This window comes from Salmo salar, chromosome 06 (genome assembly GCF_965601325.2).
Source record: "Salmo salar chromosome 06, fSalSal1, whole genome shotgun sequence".
Classification (NCBI taxonomy): domain Eukaryota; kingdom Metazoa; phylum Chordata; class Actinopteri; order Salmoniformes; family Salmonidae; genus Salmo; species Salmo salar.
Window position 1 is genome coordinate 85,477,263 of NC_138296.1, and position 19,658 is coordinate 85,496,920.

At 44.0% G+C, this 19,658-nt stretch overlaps 1 protein-coding gene across 1 annotated transcript; it reads right to left on the reverse strand.

The window, feature by feature from the left end:
- Positions 1-12,247: 12,247 nt before the first annotated feature.
- Positions 12,248-16,770, reverse strand: LOC106608203 (cytosolic 5'-nucleotidase 1A-like). Its single transcript, XM_014206012.3, has 5 exons — positions 16,674-16,770; positions 15,490-15,618; positions 14,389-14,511; positions 13,839-14,026; positions 12,248-13,519 (listed from the first exon to the last, which is right to left on the reverse strand). Exons 1-5 carry the CDS (start codon positions 16,768-16,770, stop codon positions 13,142-13,144), a joined length of 915 nt encoding a protein of 304 aa, XP_014061487.2. The 3' UTR covers positions 12,248-13,141.
- Between the last annotated feature and the right edge of the window lie 2,888 nt (positions 16,771-19,658).

Below are 19,658 nucleotides of genomic sequence, written 5' to 3' on the forward strand. Positions count from 1 at the left end.
ACAGACTGGATATTCTTACAAATTGAAATTAGAGTTTCTGGACAATTCCTAAAATATGTGTCACCACATGAAAAATGTTTACAAATTAATGTCAACATACAATATAGACTGTCCTCCATATATAATCTATATTCAACTGTAAACTATTTGTTACAAAATGCCTGACATGTAACATTTTACTAGTGGAACAGATATGTTGAACTAGCTTGCTGTCACGTCCTGACCAGCAGAGGGTGTTGTTGTGTAGTTTTGGTCAGGACGCGGCACAGTATGTCTGTGTATGTGTGTTCTGGGTGTTGTATTTCTATGTGGGTCTGTGTGGCTCCCGAACAGGGACAGCTGGTGATCGTTGTTCCTGATTGGGAGTCATATATTTAGGAGTATGTTTGTCACTTGGGTTTGTGGGTGGTTGTGCTAACACTGCTAGTCTTTTTGTTTGTAGTAAGCCTTTTCGCCTGTAGTGAGTTTCGTGTTTATTGTTTTCCTGTGTATACTTTGCTTTAATTTATTATTCTTTACATTAAAAGATGAGTATCCACATTCCGCCTGCAGTTTGGTCCATTCAACACGACTTCAACAATTATGACACTTGCTTGAGATACAGTGCATTCAGAAAGTATTCAGACCCCTTGACTTTTTCCATATTTTGTTATATTACACCCTTATTCTAAAATGGATTACATTTTTAAAAAGCCTCATAAATCTACACACAATACCCCATAATGACAAAGTGAAAACAGATTTTTAGATTTTTTGGCAAATTAAAAAAACAAAAACAAACAGAAGTACCTTATTTACATACAGCACCAGTCAAAAGTTTGGACACACCTACTCAGTCAAGTGTTTTTCTTTGTTTTGACTATTTTCTACATTGTAGAATAATATTGAAGACATCAGACCTACGAAATAACACATACGGAATCATGGTGTAACCAAAAAAAAGTCTAACAAATCAAAACATATTTTGTATTTTCAAATTCTTCAAAGTAGCCCCAATTTGACCTTGATGACAGCTTTGCACACTCTTGGCATTCGCTCAACCAGCTTCATGAGATAGTCACCTGGAATGCATTTCAATTAAAAGGTGTTCCTTGCTAAAAGCTAATTTGTGGAATGTATTTCCTTTTTAATGCATTTGAGACAATCAGTTGTGTTATGACAAGGTAGGGTTGGTATACAGAAAATAGCCCTATTTGGTAAAAGACCAAGTCCATATTATGGCAAGAGCAGCTCAAATAAGTAAGGAGAAACGGCAGTCCATCATTACTTTAAGACATAAAGGTTAGTCAATCCGCAACATTTCAAGGACTTTGAAAGTTTTTTCAAATGCAGTCGCAAAAACTATCAAGCGCTATGATGAAACTGGGACTCATGAGGACCGCCAAAGGAAAGGAAGACCCAGAGTTACTTCTGCTGCAGAGGAAAAGTTTATTAGAGTTAACTGCACCTCAGATTTTAGCCCAAATAAATGCTTCACAGAGTTCAAGTAACAGAAACATCTCAACATCAACTGTTCAGAGGAGACTGCGTGAATCAGACCTTCGTGGTCGAATTGCTGCAAAGAAACCACTAATAAAGGACACCAATAATAAGAAGAGACTTCCTTGGGCCAAGAAACACGAGCAATGGACATTAGACTGGTCAAAATTTGTCCTTTTGTCTGATGAATCCAAATTTGAGATTTTTGGATCCAACCTCTGTGTCCTTGTGAGACGCAGAGTAGGTGAACAGACGATCTCTGCATGTGTAGTTTCCACCCAGAAGCATGGAGGAGGAGGTGTGGTGGTGCTTTGCTGGTGACACTGGCAGTGATTTATTTAGAATTCAAGGCACACTTAACCAGCATGGCTACCACAGCATTCTGCAGTGATACACCCTCCCATCTGGTTTGGGCTTAGTGGGACTATCATTTGTTTTTCAACAGGACAATGACCCAAAACACACCTCCAGGCTATGTAAGGGCTATTTGACCAAGACGGAGAGGGATGGAGTGCTGCATCAGATGACCTGGCCTCCACAATCATCCGACCTCAACCCAATTGAGATGGTTTGGGATGAGTTGGACCGCAGAGTGAAGGAAAAGCAGCCAGCAAGTGCTTAGCATGTGTGGGAACACCTTAAGACTTAAGACTGTTGGAAAAGCATTCCTCATGAAGCTGGTTGATAGAATGCCAAGAGCATGCAAAGCGGTCATCAAGGCAAAGGGTGGCTACTTTGAAGAATCTTATCTCAAATATACATGATTCCATATGTGTTATTTCATAGTTTTGATGTCTTCACTATTATTCTGCAATGTATAAAAAGGCAAAAATAAAGAAAAATCCTTGAATTAGTAGGTGTGTCCAAACTTTTGTCTGGTATTGTAAGTATTCAGACCCTTTGCCATAAGATTCAAAATTGAGCTCAGGTTCATCCTGTTTCCATTAATCATCCTTGAGATGTTTCTACAACTTGATTGGAGTCCACCTGTGGTAAATTCAATTGATTGGACATGATTTGGAAAGGCACAAACCTCTCTATATAAGGTCCCACAGTTGACAGTGCATGTCAGAGCAAAAACAAAGCCATGAGGTCGAAGGAATTGTCTATAGAGCTCCGAGACAGGATTGTCCAAGACTCTTCCTAGAGCTGGCCGCCTGGCCAAACTGAGCATTCGGGGGAGAAGGGCCTTGGTCAGGGAGGTGATCAGTCCTCACCAGAAATTCAGAACAGGAGTAATTCAAAACCATTAAGTGAGTCAGTTCTTTCCCTTTACTTCAGACTCATCGTTTTAAAACATTTCAAACATTCTCTACAGCTGGTTTACATTGGGTTTGTCAGTACATTTCTCATCGGGAGAAATTACATGTGTTAAGCCAAAATTAAAACAACAGATACTTCAGTAAACTTCATTTGTGTGCCCTTTAAGGTGCATCATTTTTAACCCATGAAGAACCTACTAGAACAAAATAGACAAATCCCATACAATAAATCAGACATGGTATTAACACCACTAACACATATTCATAAATATAGATGGGTGGGGTGTGTGTATATACAGGTGTGTCTGTGCTAAAACGTAGGCCAAAGCAAACTAATGGCGATGCCTACATTTCGGAGCTCCCTCAACCGCCAAAACCCTGTATCTTTACATTTTATAGTACTGCAGAATTTCACTAACTGCTCTCCCAAGGCACCTGCCTCAGGAAACCTTTCAAAGGAAGAGATACAGAATCATTGTTAAACTCATCAGAAAACTTGGTAGTGAACATTCCATCAGTCCTGGAAGAGAAAATAAATGTGTACTTAGTTTTCACTATGCTAAATCTTAATCAGTCCTAAGAATGCAATATTGGGTAATACTATGCCAATATGTACCACCCTCCCTTTTTCAATCGAGCTTACTGCGTTTTGGGCAGGAAGCCTTGACAAAACCATTCAAATATATATAATCATACTGGAGACACATCAGCTGATACAGTGTCCCATTAAGCAGAATATTATTGTCCTTGATGATCTTTTAAGCCTTCCTGTGACATCGCGTGTTGTAGGTGTCCTGGAGGGCAGGTAGTTTGCCCCCTTTGATGCGTTGTGCAGACCCCACCACCCTCTGGAGAGCCCTGTGGTTGTGGGCGGTGCATTTGCCGTACCAGGCGGTGATACAGCCCGACAGGTTGCTCTCAATTGTGCACCTGTAAAAGTTAGTGAGGGTTTTTGATGAAAGCCAACTTTTTCAGCCTCCTGAGGTTGAAGAGGTGCTGTTGCGCCTTCTTCACCACACTGTTTGTGTGGGTGGACCATTTCAGTTTGTCGGTGATATGTACACCGAGGAACTTAAAACTTCCCACATTCTCCACTGCTGTCCCGTCGATGTGGATAGGGGGGGTGCTCCCTTTGCTGTTTCCTGAAGTCCACGATCATCTCCTTTGTTTTGCTGACATTGAGTGAGAGGTTATTTTCCTGACACCACACTCCGAGTGCCCTGACCTCCTTTCTATAGGCTGTCTCGTCATTGTTGGTAATCAAGCTGTTGTGTCATCACTGTCATCACTGTTGTGTCATCTGTAAACTTGATGATTGAGTTGGAGAAGTGCATGGCCACGCAGTCGTGGGTGAACAGGGAGTACAGGATGAGAACGCACCCTTGTGGGCCCCAGTGTTGACAATCAGCGGATTGGAGATGTTGTTTCAAACATTCACCACCTGGGGGCTGCCCGTCAGGAAGTCCAGGACCAAATTGCACAGGGTGGGTTCGAGACCCAGGGTCTCAAGCTTAATGATGAGTATGGAGGGTACTATGGTGTTGAATGCTGAGCTGTAGTCAATGAACAGTATTCTTACATAGGTATTCCTCTTGTCCAGATAGGATAGGGCAGTGTGCAATGTGATGGCTATTGCATCGTCTGTGGACCAATTGGGGCGGTAAGCAAATTGAAGTGGGTCTAGGGTGACAGTTGGAGTGGAGTTGATATGATCCTTGACTACTTCCTCAAAGCACTTCATAATGACAGAAGTGAGTGCTATGGGGCGATAGTCATTTAGTTCAGTTACCTTTGCTTTCTTGTGAACAGAAACAATGGTGGCCATTTTGAAGCATGTGGGGACAGTAGACTGGGATAGGGAGAGATTGAATATGTATTTAAACACACCAGCCAGCTGCTCTGCGCATGCTGTGAGGACGCGGCTAGGGATGCCATCTGGGCCGGCAGCCTTGCGAGGGTTAACACGTTTAAATGTTTTACACACCGATTATTCTACGCTGATTATCCACCTCCCTTTTCAACCTTCTATCAGTTTATTTTGCTACGGCTTCTAATATCCATTTGACCTTTTCCTAGTCTGGTTTAACTCTTCACGAAGGCTCTGATTAACATGGCAATGATATTTGTCATCGGAAGCGGTTTAAAAAGCATAGAAGATGCGTCAGTCTTTGTCTGAGACTTTATTTCCCAGACTTTTTAGACAGTTAAACAATGCTTTAACCTTATCTTTATCAAATGATCCATAAAGGGACCACTCTGAACATTTCTCAGAATACTTTTTACACCACTTACGTATGTCTACGTGTGGGTGAGCGAGCTGTATTTTTCCAGCTGTATCAAACTCTGAATACTTTTCTACCTACTTTGAAGTACGGTCAAACTCAGAAACCTTTTCTGTAGTCTATCTTGTGATTATGTGTGCTTTAAAGTGCGGTCAAACTCTGAATGCCCACTACTGAGCAATATTAACCGGCCAGATTCATTATTATAGGAAAAATTGTTCTGCCAAATTGAATCCTAACATTCTTTGGTTGAGGATGACGAGATCTTTCACCATTAAGGCTTGGCTGGAAAACAGACAGTCCCTCACAGAGATTTTTGAATAAGGTCTCTTACCGTTTTAAGTTGTGGCCAGAGGGATTTCTGAGTCCAAGCTGAGCGAGACGGTTCAAAAAGTCAGGTTGCTCTCATCCAGGTCACGGCACCAAATGTTGTGGAAAATTAGATCCAAAGATTAAGGCAGAGACTAATTAATGATAAATTATGAAAATCTTTAATACAAGCAGCTAAAAGGGAGATCGATCTCTGATTTCACAGGGAAGAACTCAAGGAAGAAATGGTCACATGTCCCTTATATAGTGGGATGTGATAATACTAATCATATTGTTTACACAACAGTTATTTTATTGCAATCAACAATTCCGGAACACAATGGCCTTGTGTTAGGGTGCAGACATACCAGGAGTCTATGAAAGGAATAACATCACTGTCACGTCCTGACCATAGAAAGATGTTATTTTCTATGGTAGAGTAGGTCAGGGCGTGACAGGGTTTTTTCTATGTTTTCTATTTCTATGTTGTCAGGTTCTAGTTTTGTATTTCTATGTTGGGGTTTTGTTTGGAATGATCTCTAATTAGAGGCAGCTGGTCCTCGTTGTCTCTAATTGGAGATCACACTTAAGTTTTTCCACCTGGGTTTGTGTGAGATTATCTTTCAGTCAGTGTATGTTTCACCTCTGTGTCACGGTTTTTTGATTTTCAAGTTGATTTATATGTATTGCATAGTTTAACAATGTAAATAAAATGTGGAACGACACACACGCTGCACTTTGGTCCGCTCCTCCTTATGACAGTCGTGACAATCACAGTCCAACACAGAACATATCCCTTGAGCTCACCACTAATTCTGCCATCACAGCATGCATTAAAACCAAAATTCATATTTTTTTGCAGCACTTCATGTCAATAAGCATTCTGCCTTGTAAGTGCTCCCTTTCAAACATTTACTAGAGTACACATATCTTTACCAATCCACTATGCAAAGTACCTCAAAACTATGTTAAACCGCAATACACAAAACCTGTCACGTCCTGACCAGCAGATGGAGCTATTGGATTAGTTTTGGGGTCAGGACGTGGCAGTTTTGTGTGTGTGAATGTTTGTGTTGGTGATTGGGACTCCCAATTGAAGGCAGGTGTGTTGAGTTGCCTTTGATTGGGAGTCCTATATAGGAGTGTGTGTTTTTCTTTGGGGTTGTGGGTAGTTGTTTTTGCACTGCGTTTAATAGCCTGCAGAACTGTTGCACTGTCGTGAGTATCTCTTATTGTTTTGTCAAGTGGATGCTTTACTCCTTTTTTTGTAATTAAAATATGAGTATCCATATTCCCGCTGCGTCTTGGTCCTCTTCTCTCCAGTACGACATTTTCTGTGACGAGTACGACATTTTTTGTGACAGAACTACCCACCACCAAAGGACCAAGCAGCGGACGAACGAGGAGGAAGGATGGACCTGGGAGGACAAGTTAAGGGAGCTAAGGGAACCCGAGAGGCAGCCCCAATAATTTTTTGGGGGAGGGCACAAGGGCTGTTTGACGGGGCAAGGATGGAGCCCCAGGCCAGCTCCCCGCACTAGCCCTGAGGTGCGTGTCTCCAGGCTGGCACATCCAGTACCAGCCCCACACATCAGGCGTCTAGTGCGTCAGCCCAGCCTCGCCAGTCAACAGTCACCAGAGCTGCCCGCCAGTCAAGAGTCACCAGAGCTGCCCGCCAGTCAAGAGTCACCAGAGCTGCCCGCCAGTCAAGAGTCGCCAGAGCTGCCCGCCAGTCGTAAGTCGCCAGAGCTGCCCGCCAGTCGTAAGTCACCAGAGCTGCCTGCCAGTCAGGAGCCGCCAGAGCCGCCCGCTAGTCAGGAGCCGCCAGAGCCGCCCGCTAGTCAGGAGATGCCAGGGTGGCCCGTCTGCCCGGAGATGCCAGAGTGGCCCGACTGCCCGGAGCCGCCAGAGTGGCCCGACTGCCCGGAGCCGCCAGGGTGGCCCGACTGCCCGGAGCCGCCAGGGTGGCCCGACTGCCCGGAGCCGCCAGGGTGGCCCGACTGCCCGGAGCCGCCAGGATGGCCCGACTGCCCGGAGCCGCCAGAGTGGCCCGACTGCCCGGAGCCGCCAGAGTGGCCCGACTGCCCGGAGCCGCCAGAGTGGCCCGACTGCCGGAGCCGCCAGAGTGGCCCGACTGACCGGAGCCGCCAGAGTGGCCCGACTGCCCGGAGCCGCCAGAGTGGCCCGACTGTCCTCCGGCCCAGCCCGAGGGGCCCGACTGTCCTCCGGCCCAGCCCGAGGGGCCCTCCTGTCCTCCGGCCCAGCCCGAGGGGCCCTCCTGTCCTCCGGCCCAGCCCGAGTGGCCCTCCTGTCTTCCGGCCCAGCCCGAGTGGCCCTCCTGTCCTCCGGCCCAGCCCGAGTGGCCCTCCTGTCCTCCGGCCCAGCCCGAGTGGCCCTCCTGTCCTCCGGCCCAGCCCGAGTGGCCCTCCTGTCCTCCGGCCCAGCCCGAGTGGCCCTCCTGTCCTCCGGCCCAGCCCGAGTGGCCCTCCTGTCCTCCGGCCCAGCCCGAGTGGTCCGTCTGCCAGGGTCAGCCCGAGTGGCCCGTCTGCCCGGCGCAGCTATCGGCGCCACCGAAGTGGGCGACGCCGAGGGTGGAGCGAGGTCCACGTCCTGCACCTGAGCCACCTCCAGGATAGGTGGGTTGGGGAGGGAGGGTGTAGCACAGTGCCGTCGTTGACGGCAGCCACCCTCCCTTCCCTCCCTTATTGTTTAGGGGTTATTGTTTAACCTCTATGGGCTAGGTGGGACGTCCCACCCGTGGTGCACTCCATCAACAGCATGTGCATTTCAAGAGCGGCAAATTTGAATCCAAATAAATGTCAAAATTCAAATTTTTCAAACATACAACTATTTTACACCCTTTGAAAGATAAACATCTCCTTAATCTAACCACGTTTTACGATTTCAAAAAGGTTTTACGGCAAAAGCATACATTTAGAGTATGTTAGGACAGTACATTTACAAGAGTTGTGTGTAATGTTGTGCCAATTCAAAGACCGGGTCACCAAAACCATAAATCAGCTAAAATGATGCACTAACCTTTTACAATCTCCAACAGATGACACTCCTAGGACATTGTGTTAGACAATGCATGCATTTTTAGTTCTATCAAGTTCATATTTATATCCAAAAACAGCGTTTTACTGTGGCGTTGATGTTCAGGAAATCGTTTCCCTTCAATAACCGGCAGTCAAGTCAGCACCACAAATTAAATAATTAAAATTAGAAAACATTGGTAAAATATTATATTGTCATTTAAAGAATTATAGATTTACATCTCTTGAACGCAATCAACTTGCCAGATTTAAAAATAACCTTACTGGGAAATCACACTTTGCAATAATCTGAGCACTGCACCCAGAAAAATACGCGTTGCGATACAGACTAGCCGCCATGTTGGGGAGATCTAAAATCGAAAATACTATGTAAATAATCCATTACCTTTGATTCTCTTCATCAGATGTCACTTCCAGGTATCACAGGTCCATAACGAATGTAGTTTTGTTCAAAAAAGCTCATCATTTATGTCCAAAAATCTCCGTCTTGTTAGCACATGATCTAAGCCCGCCGGACTTCACTTCATGAACGAGGGGAAAAAATATATTTACGTTCGTTCAAACATGTCAAACGTTGTATAGCATAAATCATTAGGGCCTTTTTTAACCAGAACATGAATAATATTCAAGGTGGACGAATGCATTCTCTTTTATAACGTATTGGAACGAGGGTACCCAACATGAACTCGCGCGCCAGGTGTCTAATGGGCCATCATCGTTCCATGGCTCTTGTTCGGTCAGATCTCCCTCCAGAAGACTCAAAACACTTTGTAAAGGCTGGTGACATCTAGTGGAAGCAATAGGAAGTGCCAAAATATTCCTCAGCCCCTGTGTTTTTCAATGGCATAGGTTTAAAGGTAATACAACACATCAGGTATCCACTTCCTGTCTGAAAATGTCTCAGGGTTTTGCCTGCCAAATGAGTTCTGTTATACTCACAGACACCATTCAAAAAGTTTTAGAAACTTTAGGGTGTTTTCTATCCATATATAATAAGTATATGCATATTCTAGTTACTGGGTAGGATTAGTAACCAGATTAAATCGAGTACATTTTTTTATCCAGCCGTGCAAATACTGCCCCCTAGCCCCAACAGGTTAATGGGTTTTGTTGGGGATTTTTTTTTTGTGTGTTTTCTGTTGGTAGGTGCATTCCGGGGTCTGCACCTTGAGGGGGGGGGGGGGGGTACTGTCACGTCCTGACCAGCAGATGGAGCTAATGGATTCGTTTTGGGTTCAGGACGTGGCAGTTTTGTGTGTGTGAATGTTTGTGTTGGTGATTGGGACTCCCAATTGAAGGCAGGTGTGTTGAGTTGCCTTTGATTGGGAGTCCTATATAGGAGTGTGTGTTTTTCTTTGGGGTTGTGGGTAGTTGTTTTTGCACTGCGTTTAATAGCCTGCAGAACTGTTGCACTGTCGTGAGTATCTCTTATTGTTTTGTCAAGTGGATGCTTTACTCCTTTTTTTGTAATTAAAATATGAGTATCCATATTCCCGCTGCGTCTTGGTCCTCTTCTCTCCAGTACGACATTTTCTGTGACGAGTACGACATTTTTTGTGACAAAACCATGACACGCATGGGCAGAATAGAGAAGTCTGGATACGGGAGTGTTGAAAAAAAAGCCATATCTCAGACTGGCCAATAAAAAGAAAAGATTAAGATGGGCTAATGAACACAGACACTGGACAGAGGAACTCTGCCTAGAAGGCCAGCATCCCAGAGTCGCCTCTTCACTGTTGACGTTGAGACTAGTGTTTTGCGGGTGGTATTTAACCTCTATGGGCTAGGCGGGACGAATTCGTCCCACCTACGTAACAGCCAGTTGAATCCTGTGGCGCGATTTTCAAATACCTTAAAAATCCTATTACTTCAATTTATCAAACATATGACTATTTTACAGCTATTTAAAGACAATACTCTCGTTAATCTAACCACACTGTCTGATTTCAAAAAGGCTTTACAACGAAAGCAAAACATTAGATTATGTCAGCAGAGTACCAAGCCAGAAATAATCAGACACCCATTTTTCAAGCTAGCATATAATGTCACAAAAACCCAGAAGACAGCTAAATGCAGCACTAACCTTTGATGATCTTCATCAGATGACACACCTAGGACATTATGTTATACAATACATGCATGTTTTGTTCAATCAAGTTCATATTTATATCAAAAAACAGCTTTTTACATTAGCATGTGACATTCAGAACTAGCATACCCCCCGCAAACTTCCAGCGAATTTACTAACAATTTACTAAATTACTCACGATAAACGTTCACAAAAAGCATAACAATTATTTTAAGAATTATAGATACATTACTCCTCTATGCACTCGATATGTCCGATTTTAAAATAGCTTTTCGGTGAAAGCACATTTTGCAATATTCTAAGTACATAGCCCGGCATCACAGGGCTAGCTATTTAGACACCCAGCAGGTTTAGCAATCACCAATATCAGATTTACTATAAGAAAAATGGTCTTACCTTTCCTGTTCTTCGTCAGAATGCACTCCCAGGACTTCTACTTCAATAACAAATGTAGGTTTGGTCCAAAATAATCCATAGTTATGTTCCAACAGCGATGTTTTGTTCGTGCGTCCCAGACACTATCCCAATGGCAAATAACGGTCGTGCGCACGGCGCATTTCGTGACAAAAGATTTCTAAATATTTCATTACCGTACTTCGAAGCATGTCAACCGCTGTTTAAAATAAATTTTTATGCCATTTTTCTCGTAAAAAAGCGATAATATTCCGACCGGGAATCTGCAATTAGATAAACAGCCGAAGGAAAATATATCACTGGGTCGAATCGGGCACGCGCCTAATTCCATTGTCCTCTGATGGGCCAATTGGCAAAGGCGATTATGTGTTTCAGCCTGAGGCTGCCTCGTCATCGTTCAGGTTTTTCCCGGGCTCTGAGAGCCTATTGGAGCCCTAGGAAATGTCACGTTACAGCTAAGATCCTGACTCTTCAATAAACAGAAGCAAGAACAACAACACCTTGTCAGACAGGCCACTTCCTGCATGAAACCTTGTCGGGTTTTTGCCTGCCAAATGAGTTCTGTTATACTCACAGACACCATTCAAACAGTTTTAGAAACTTTAGGGTGTTTGCTATCCATATGTAATAAGTATATGCATATTCTAGTTACTGGGTAGGAGTGGTAACCAGATTAAATCGGGTACGTTTTTTATCCGGCGGTGTAAATACTGCCCCCTAGCCCTAACAGGTTAATGAAGCTCCCAGTTGAGAACTTGTGAGCCGTCTGTTTCTCAAACTAGACACTCTAATGTACTTGTCCTCTTGCTCAGTTGTGCACCGGGGCCTCACACTCTTTCTATTCTGGTTAGAGCCAGTTTGCGCTGTTCGGTGAAGGGAGTAGTACACAGCTTTGTACAAGATCTTCAGTTTCTTGGCAATTTCTCGCATGGAATAGCCTTAATTTCTCAGAACAAGAATAGACTGACAAGTTTCAGAAGAAAGGTCTTTGTTTTTGGCCATTTTGAGCCTGTAATCAAACCCACAAATGCTAATGCTCCAGATACTAAACTAGTCTAAAGGCCAGTTTTATTGCTTCTTTAATCAGAACAATAGTTTTCAGATGTGCTAACATAATTGCAAAAGGGTTTTCAAATGATCAATTAGCCTTTTAAAATGATAAACTTGGATTAGCTAACACAACAAGCCATTGGAACACAGGAGTGATGGTTGCTGAGAATAGGCCTCTATACGCCTATGTAGATATTCCATAAAAATCGGCCTTTTCCAGCTACAATAGTCATTTACAACATTAACAATGTGTACACTGTATTTCTGATCAATTTGATGTTATTTTAATAGACAAAAAATGTGTTTTTCTTTCAAAAACAAGGACAATTCTAAGTGACCCCAAACTTTTGAACAGTAGTGTATGTGATGATGATGAGGACTACCTGGCCTGATGACTCCTTGCTGTCCCCAGTCCACCTGGTTGTGCTGCTGCTCCAGTTTCAACTGTTCTGCCTGTGGCTATGGAACCCTGACCTGTTCACCGGACGTGCTACCTTGTCTCGGACCTGTTGTTTTCGACTCTCTCTCTCTACTGCACCTGCTGTCTCTAACTCTAAATGCTCAGCTATGAAAAGCCAACTGACATTTACTCCTTAGGTGCTGACCTGTTGCACCCTATTATTATTATTTGACCCTGCTGGTCATCTATGAACGTTTGAACATCTTAGCCATGTACTGTTATAATCTCAACCCGGCTCAGCCAGTAGAGGACTGGCCACCATTCATAACTTTGTTCCTCTCTAGGTTTCTTCCTACGTTCCTGCCTTTCTATGGAATATCTCCTAGCCACCATGCTTCTACATCTGCATTGCTTGCTGTTTGGGGTTTTAGGCTGGGTTTCTGTATAGCACTTTGTGACATCGGCTGATGTAAAAAGGGCTTTATAAATAAACGTGATTGATTGATTGATGAGGATTGTAGGAAAGTGATCCTTTCTCTACTTATGACAGAGAACATTAGGTGGCATTGGTCCCTGAAGTGAGTACAACATCAACAGTCCTAAAATATGGGTTTTTCTCTCTTGTTAATAAACTATATTATGACAAAGGTATTTGTAATAAAGTGGAAATAGAGACAAATAACACAAAATCCTGAACTAAAAAAGATGATAAACAATAAAGATACTACAGCTGATGACAGGGTTGTGTGCAACTAAACTTTTGCATAACATATGATACCTTCCCACTACTAGGAGAGTCACTACTTCTTGTCTTTGGCATCTTTAGCGGGCTGCTCAATAAGTTTCCCACTGTGATACTTCTGTCCGATCCCATAAGGTACATGTGCAGCGATGGTCCCCATCTTTATGGCCGCCTCGATGTGAAACATCTGGTTGTCGAAGAATATGTGGGGCCTGATCTCCTGCAGGATGGGACCTTTGGGGGCCCCTTTTAGGAATCGGATGTCATCGATCTCCAGGCCCCAGCTCCTGAGGGTATTAAGGACACGGGCCCCCGAGCAGTCTTCTCCGCGGGCTGTTAGCAGGTAGGTATGAATGGGGCAGGTCAGACGCTCGTTCTTAGCGTAGAACTTTCTCTGGAGCTTCACCAGTGCCTCCAGGAAACACTTCAAGGGACCCTGAGTGAAACAATGAGACATAGAGTTGGAAAAGTATTATTTTTACTTTTGTCCAAAATCAAAGCATATAATACATCCACGGGATCCACTTTATTAGGATAGCCCCCTATTATAGATGGTCTTAAGATATGCAACAACATGGTAGGTATAAGGAAAGGGTTAGCTAAGATTAGGGATAGTGCGATAGTTACTTAATAAAACGTTTGCTGCTAGTTAGTTGAACGTCTATAAGCCCTCTTTAGGGCAATAACTAAATCAAGGAATCTGACATAAACGGCCATGTTAAATCTAACATAAAATACAGTCCTCTCATGATCACCTTTGTAAGAGGTGTGTTCTTAAATTTCTTCTCGTGCTCAATGAACGCGTCCAGGCCCTGTTGTTTGTAGATGATCTTTGACTCGTCAGAGAAGAGGACACCGTCCCCGTCAAAAGCTACTTTCAGCTGGGTGTCAGAAAGCTGGTTCTCCACATCTCCAGATGTAAACATGGTCGCTGCAGCAATGTCTGTTTATAAGACATAAAGGGGTTATACATGCTCATAACAAGTCATACAAACCATTACAACAGTTATGGCTAGATAGGATATAGCTACAGACGGATTTTCATTGCTATGGCAACAGCTAGCTAGATCGTTAGGTTAGTTAGCTAGCTTTGATTCCCTAGGCGATGAGAGTATATGTACTTTTAACTAACTGGTTTCCCCATTCATCTGTGATGACAGCTAGTGTTCATATGGATGTCACCATGACATGCCAATTAGCTAACGTTATTGCTCTCTGTAATCATGACGTAGATCTACAGTTTTTGACTTAGCATCCATGCTAATCTAAACCAGTCCATCCTAAACCAGAAGCATCACCACCTACCCTCCTCAATGGCCTCAGTGACTTTCTCTCCATCCATGGAGAGGTACAGGTTGGTCATGCAGGCCTTTAGATAGCCAATGGGGCTTTGACCTCCCGTCATACAGAATCTCTCAATGGTTAAATCTGTCAGGTAGAGGGAACCATTGCTTTTTTATCAGAAACTCATAGAAATGTGATGGTATGGTCATCAGGCTGGTAGCCGAAGATTGCTACTACATATCATGAACAACAGCATATAAACATTAAAAACAACATATTTGGTCAAAAGAACAACACGACCCTGCCTCACACAGGAAGCGGCGCAGGTCCTAATCCAGGCACTTGTCATCTCCCGTCTGGATTACTGCAACTCGCTGTTGGCTGGGCTCCCTGCCTGTGCCATTAAACCCCTACAACTCATCCAGAACGCCGCAGCCCGTCTGGTGTTCAACCTTCCCAAGTTCTCTCACGTCACCCCGCTCCTCCGCTCTCTCCACTGGCTTCCAGTCGAAGCTCGCATCCGCTACAAGACCATGGTGCTTGCCTACGGAGCTGTGAGGGGAACGGCACCTCCGTACCTTCAGGCTCTGATCAGGCCCTACACCCAAACAAGGGCACTCCGTTCATCCACCTCTGGCCTGCTCGCCTCCCTACCTCTGAGGAAGCACAGTTCCCGCTCAGCCCAGTCAAAACTGTTCGCTGCTCTGGCACCCCAATGGTGGAACAAGCTCCCTCACGACGCCAGGACAGCGGAGTCAATCACCACCTTCCGGAGACACCTGAAACCCCACCTCTTCAAGGAATACCTGGGATAGGATAAAGTAATCCTTCTAACCCCCCCCTTAAAAGATTTAGATGCACTATTGTAAAGTGGTTGTTCCACTGGATATTATAGGTGAATGCACCAATTTGTAAGTCGCTCTGGATAAGAGCGTCTGCTAAATGACTAAAATGTAAATGTAAATGTAACATAAAGTTGGATGTCCAATCATTCAATGAAACATGAACATACATTGCAAAACAGGTATGTCTTAACACATTGTAGGTGTGGCGGAAACATTGCAGTACGCGTTACAGAGCATTATTTGAGATGTATGCGTGTTGTAGGCGTGTTTTACGCACCGTAGTGGTTGATGCTGTTGATGAGGCGAACACCGACCTGGGCATGGTTATTAGTCATCAGGATGATATCAATCAGCTCTTCACTGTCAGGGTAGAGCTGCCTCAGTCTGGACTTCACCGTCATCAGAGCTTGCAGTGTGTGAGAGTGTGTTTTCAGGGATTAAGAAATGATGACACAAGCTGGCTGGTTTGTACTAGACTAGACCAACTACAACCTGGCTGGTTTGTACTAGACTAGACCAACTACAACCTGGCTGGTTTGTACTAGACTAGACCAACTACAACCTGGCTGGTTTGTACTGGACTAGACCAACTACAACCTGGCTGGTTTGTACTAGACTAGACCAACTACAACCTGGCTGGTTTGTACTAGACTAGACCAACTACAACCTGGCTGGTGTGTACTAGACTAGACCAACTACAACCTGGCTGGTTTGAACTAGATTAGACCAACTACAACCTGGCTGGTTAGTACTAGACTAGACCAACTACAACCTGGCTGGTTTGTACTAGACTAGACCAACTACAACCTGGCTGGTTTGAACTAGATTAGACCAACTACAACCTGACTGGTTTGTACTAGACTAGACCAACTACAACCTGGCTGGTGTGTATTAGACTGAAAGCCACGCTTCCAATAAACCACACCTCCAATCTGATAGGCAGCCACTACAATATATTATCAAAAACACCTCCCATCACAAAAAGGTTTCTTTTCAAACCTTTACACAAGGGTTTCTTGAAGAATCTTTTCAGAGGGGTTCCTCAAGGAAACCTTTTTCAACTGGAAAGGTTCTGCAGGTGTGGCAACCCAAAATGTTCTTCCAGGCACCTTTACTTCTAAGAGTGTAGTGCAGCTTAAATAGGGGAAGAACAAGAATAATCTGCCAACGTGTCATTCATGCATTCATGTATAGATGGTGTTCATAACAGTGGGAAACAATATTGGCTATTGTAATTCTGAGTAAAACACTATTCTAGACGCATTACACAAATTGTATTTAGGCCTAAAGACATTGGCAACACAGAGTGAATGACGTTTCCCTTCACCTACAATACAGAATCTATATGAAGTCGTAGCACAACCCCACCCTGTGATACTCCCATGTACAGACATGGAGGTAGTCCATATCTTTAGTTAATTCAATCCCTCTATTATACCTTCACAAGGCGAAACGCAACACCTGGCATGAGTGGCTCATTCTCGTGCTCCTGTTGATTCATGTAGGCCATGTACTTCTCGACTCCCTCTTCCTCGTAGATCTTCCACTCCGTAACCATGTTGAACAGGGTGCGAGAGGAGACGGCGATAGTAACGGCATTTTGGGGTTTGAGCTATTTGGAAAGCAAGATTATAAAGCAAAGGTTTTGATGAAAGAAATTTACCAATATTGTACATTTAAAGATGAGGAATTTATAGGCAAAAGGCAAACAACAGCTGCAAATGTAAAAATGTATCACTTACGGGTTTAGGTTTCTTTGTTTTTGAACTGTCAGAACAGGCTTTTGATGCTGCCCAGTCCTTTTCCTCTCCAGCGTTAGTGGCTGCTGGATCGGTAGGTTTGATTTCACTCATATTTGGCCTGGGATGGAAAAGTTCTAGATCTGGTAGTTCCGTAACACTGATTCCAAATGTAGATGGACAGACCAAGCGATGACAAGTTTATGGAAATGTTTGGATGAGCGAGTCTAACTCTGTTGTTCTGCATTCTCTTACATCAGATCTGACATGTCATATAACTCGCAAACACTCATGGGATAGGCCAAATGTCGCGTTGACTATCACTGTTAAAAAATGCAACTCGTTTGCCAGTTCACTTCACCTATTTTGTGGTCTGTCTAACACGTTCTGACAGAGCTCAGAACGTGTTATCGGACAGCTATATATACCTGCTTACATTTTGGAAGCAAAATATTTTTATTTAATTAAAAGATGAAGACATAATAATTGAAATCAGAATATACAATTAACATGTAAATATTATTAGTAACAGAATAAATAACAGAAGAATAACTGCAGATTTAATAATGTTATAATTGAAATCTGTATACCCAATGTAGGCTACTTTAAGAGCTAGAAATAATTTTGTACCCTATTTTGTGATTCTCACCAAATATGCTGTTGTTTTCTCACACTATTCAATCCCAACATGTGAATATAGCGATTATGAAGCTCTCTTTATAGATCACATATTGCAAACAAATAATCTGAACTAAAAACTCCACACATATTTTGGAATTTATTTGCATCCTTGAAAATCGCTAGTCAATATCCAAAACCAGCACACGATTTTTTCTGCGAACCTATACATCATCATCTTCTCTTTTTTTGTGGCACCAATGTGAGAGTTTATGGCAGTGGAAACGCTGCTGCAGTATTCTAGTGTGTGGTGGGGGTGTGATGAGAGAACTCGATCCGGTGGAATACGACGATACGAGCGCTGATGCCTTGATCACACCGATAGTGAGAAAGTGGTAAATAGAACACAGCATCATCTAGATATGTGTGCAACAAAAGTTCAACATTCACATTCTGCTTCCATTTCTGTCAAGCAGTCAACTCATACAGTTTGACGCATACGTTCGATAAATGCATACGTTCGATAAATCCAACGTATGCACCAGACAGAACGCACTGCAAGTGCCTCTTCAACGCAATGCTGCAAGGCTTGATAGCCCTTCAACCTGCAGCAGAGGTCTAAGGCACAGCATCTCAGTGCTAGATGCATCACTACAGATCCTGGTTCGATTCCAGGCTGTTTCACAACCGGATGTGATTGGGAGTCCCATAGCGTGGCGCACAATTGGCTCAGTGTCATCCGGGTTTGGCTGGGGTAGGCCATCATTGTAAATAAGAATTTGTTTGCTTAGTTAAATAAATTGTAATAATTGTTTTTATAAAAAAAGGCAAATGCAGCGTGTCATTGGAAATGAATGTACTTCTGGTATACCAAAATTCCTAAACACTGTGGGTGTGATCGAGGCGTTATTTCAGCGAGCACTCTGTAAACCACACCCCAGTGGGCAGAGCTAGGCATGTTGGACTGGGACACGTTTTAATATGGTGAAAGGCTCTCATTTTACAGTTCTGTGTAGCCTAGTTATGCTAATATATACTGCTCAAAAAAATAAAGGGAACACTTAAACAACACAATGTAACTCCAAGTCAATCACACTTCTGTGAAATCAAACTGTCCACTTAGGAAGCAACACTGATTGACAATACATTTCACATGCTGTTGTGCAAATGGAATAGACAACAGGTGGAAATTATAGGCAATAAGCAAGACACCCCCAATAAAGGAGTGGTTCTGCAGGTGGTGACCATAGACCACTTCTCAGTTCCTATGCTTCCTAGCTGATGTTTTGGTCACTTTTGAATGCTGGCAGTGCTTTCACTCTAGTGGTAGCATGAGACGGAGTCTACAACCCACACAAGTGGCTGAGGTAGTGCAGCTCATCCAGGATGGCACATCAATGCGATCTGTGGCAAGAAGGTTTGCTGTGTCTGTCAGTGTAGTGTCCAGAGCATGGAGGCGCTACCAGGGGACAGGCCAGTACATCAGGAGACGTGGAGGAGGCCGTAGGAGGGCAACAACCCAGCAGCAGGACCGCTACCTCCGCCTTTGTGCAAGGAGGAGCAGGAGGAATACTGCCAGAGCCCTGCAAAATGACCTCCAGCAGGCCACAAATGTGCATGTGTCTGCTCAAACGGCCAGAAACAGACTCCATGAGGGTGGTATGAGGGCCCGACGTCCACAGGTGGGGGTTGTGCTTACAGCCCAACACCGTGCAGGACGTTTGGCATTTGCCAGAGAACACCAAAATTGGCAAATTCGCCACTGGCGCCCTGTGCTCTTCACAGATGAAAGCAGGTTCACACTGAGCACGTGACAGATGTGACAGAGTCTGGAGACGCCGTGGAGAACGTTCTGCTGCCTGCAACATCCTCCAGCATGACCAGTTTGGCGGTGGGTCAGTCATGGTGTGGGGTGGCATTTCTTTGGGGGGCCGCACAGCCCTCCATGTGCTCGCCAGAGGTAGCCTGACTGCCATTAGGTACCGAGATGAGATCCTCAGACCCCTTGTGAGACCATATGCTGGTGCGGTTGGTCCTGGGTTCCTCCTAATGCAAGACAATGCTAGACCTCATGTGGCTGGAGTGTGTC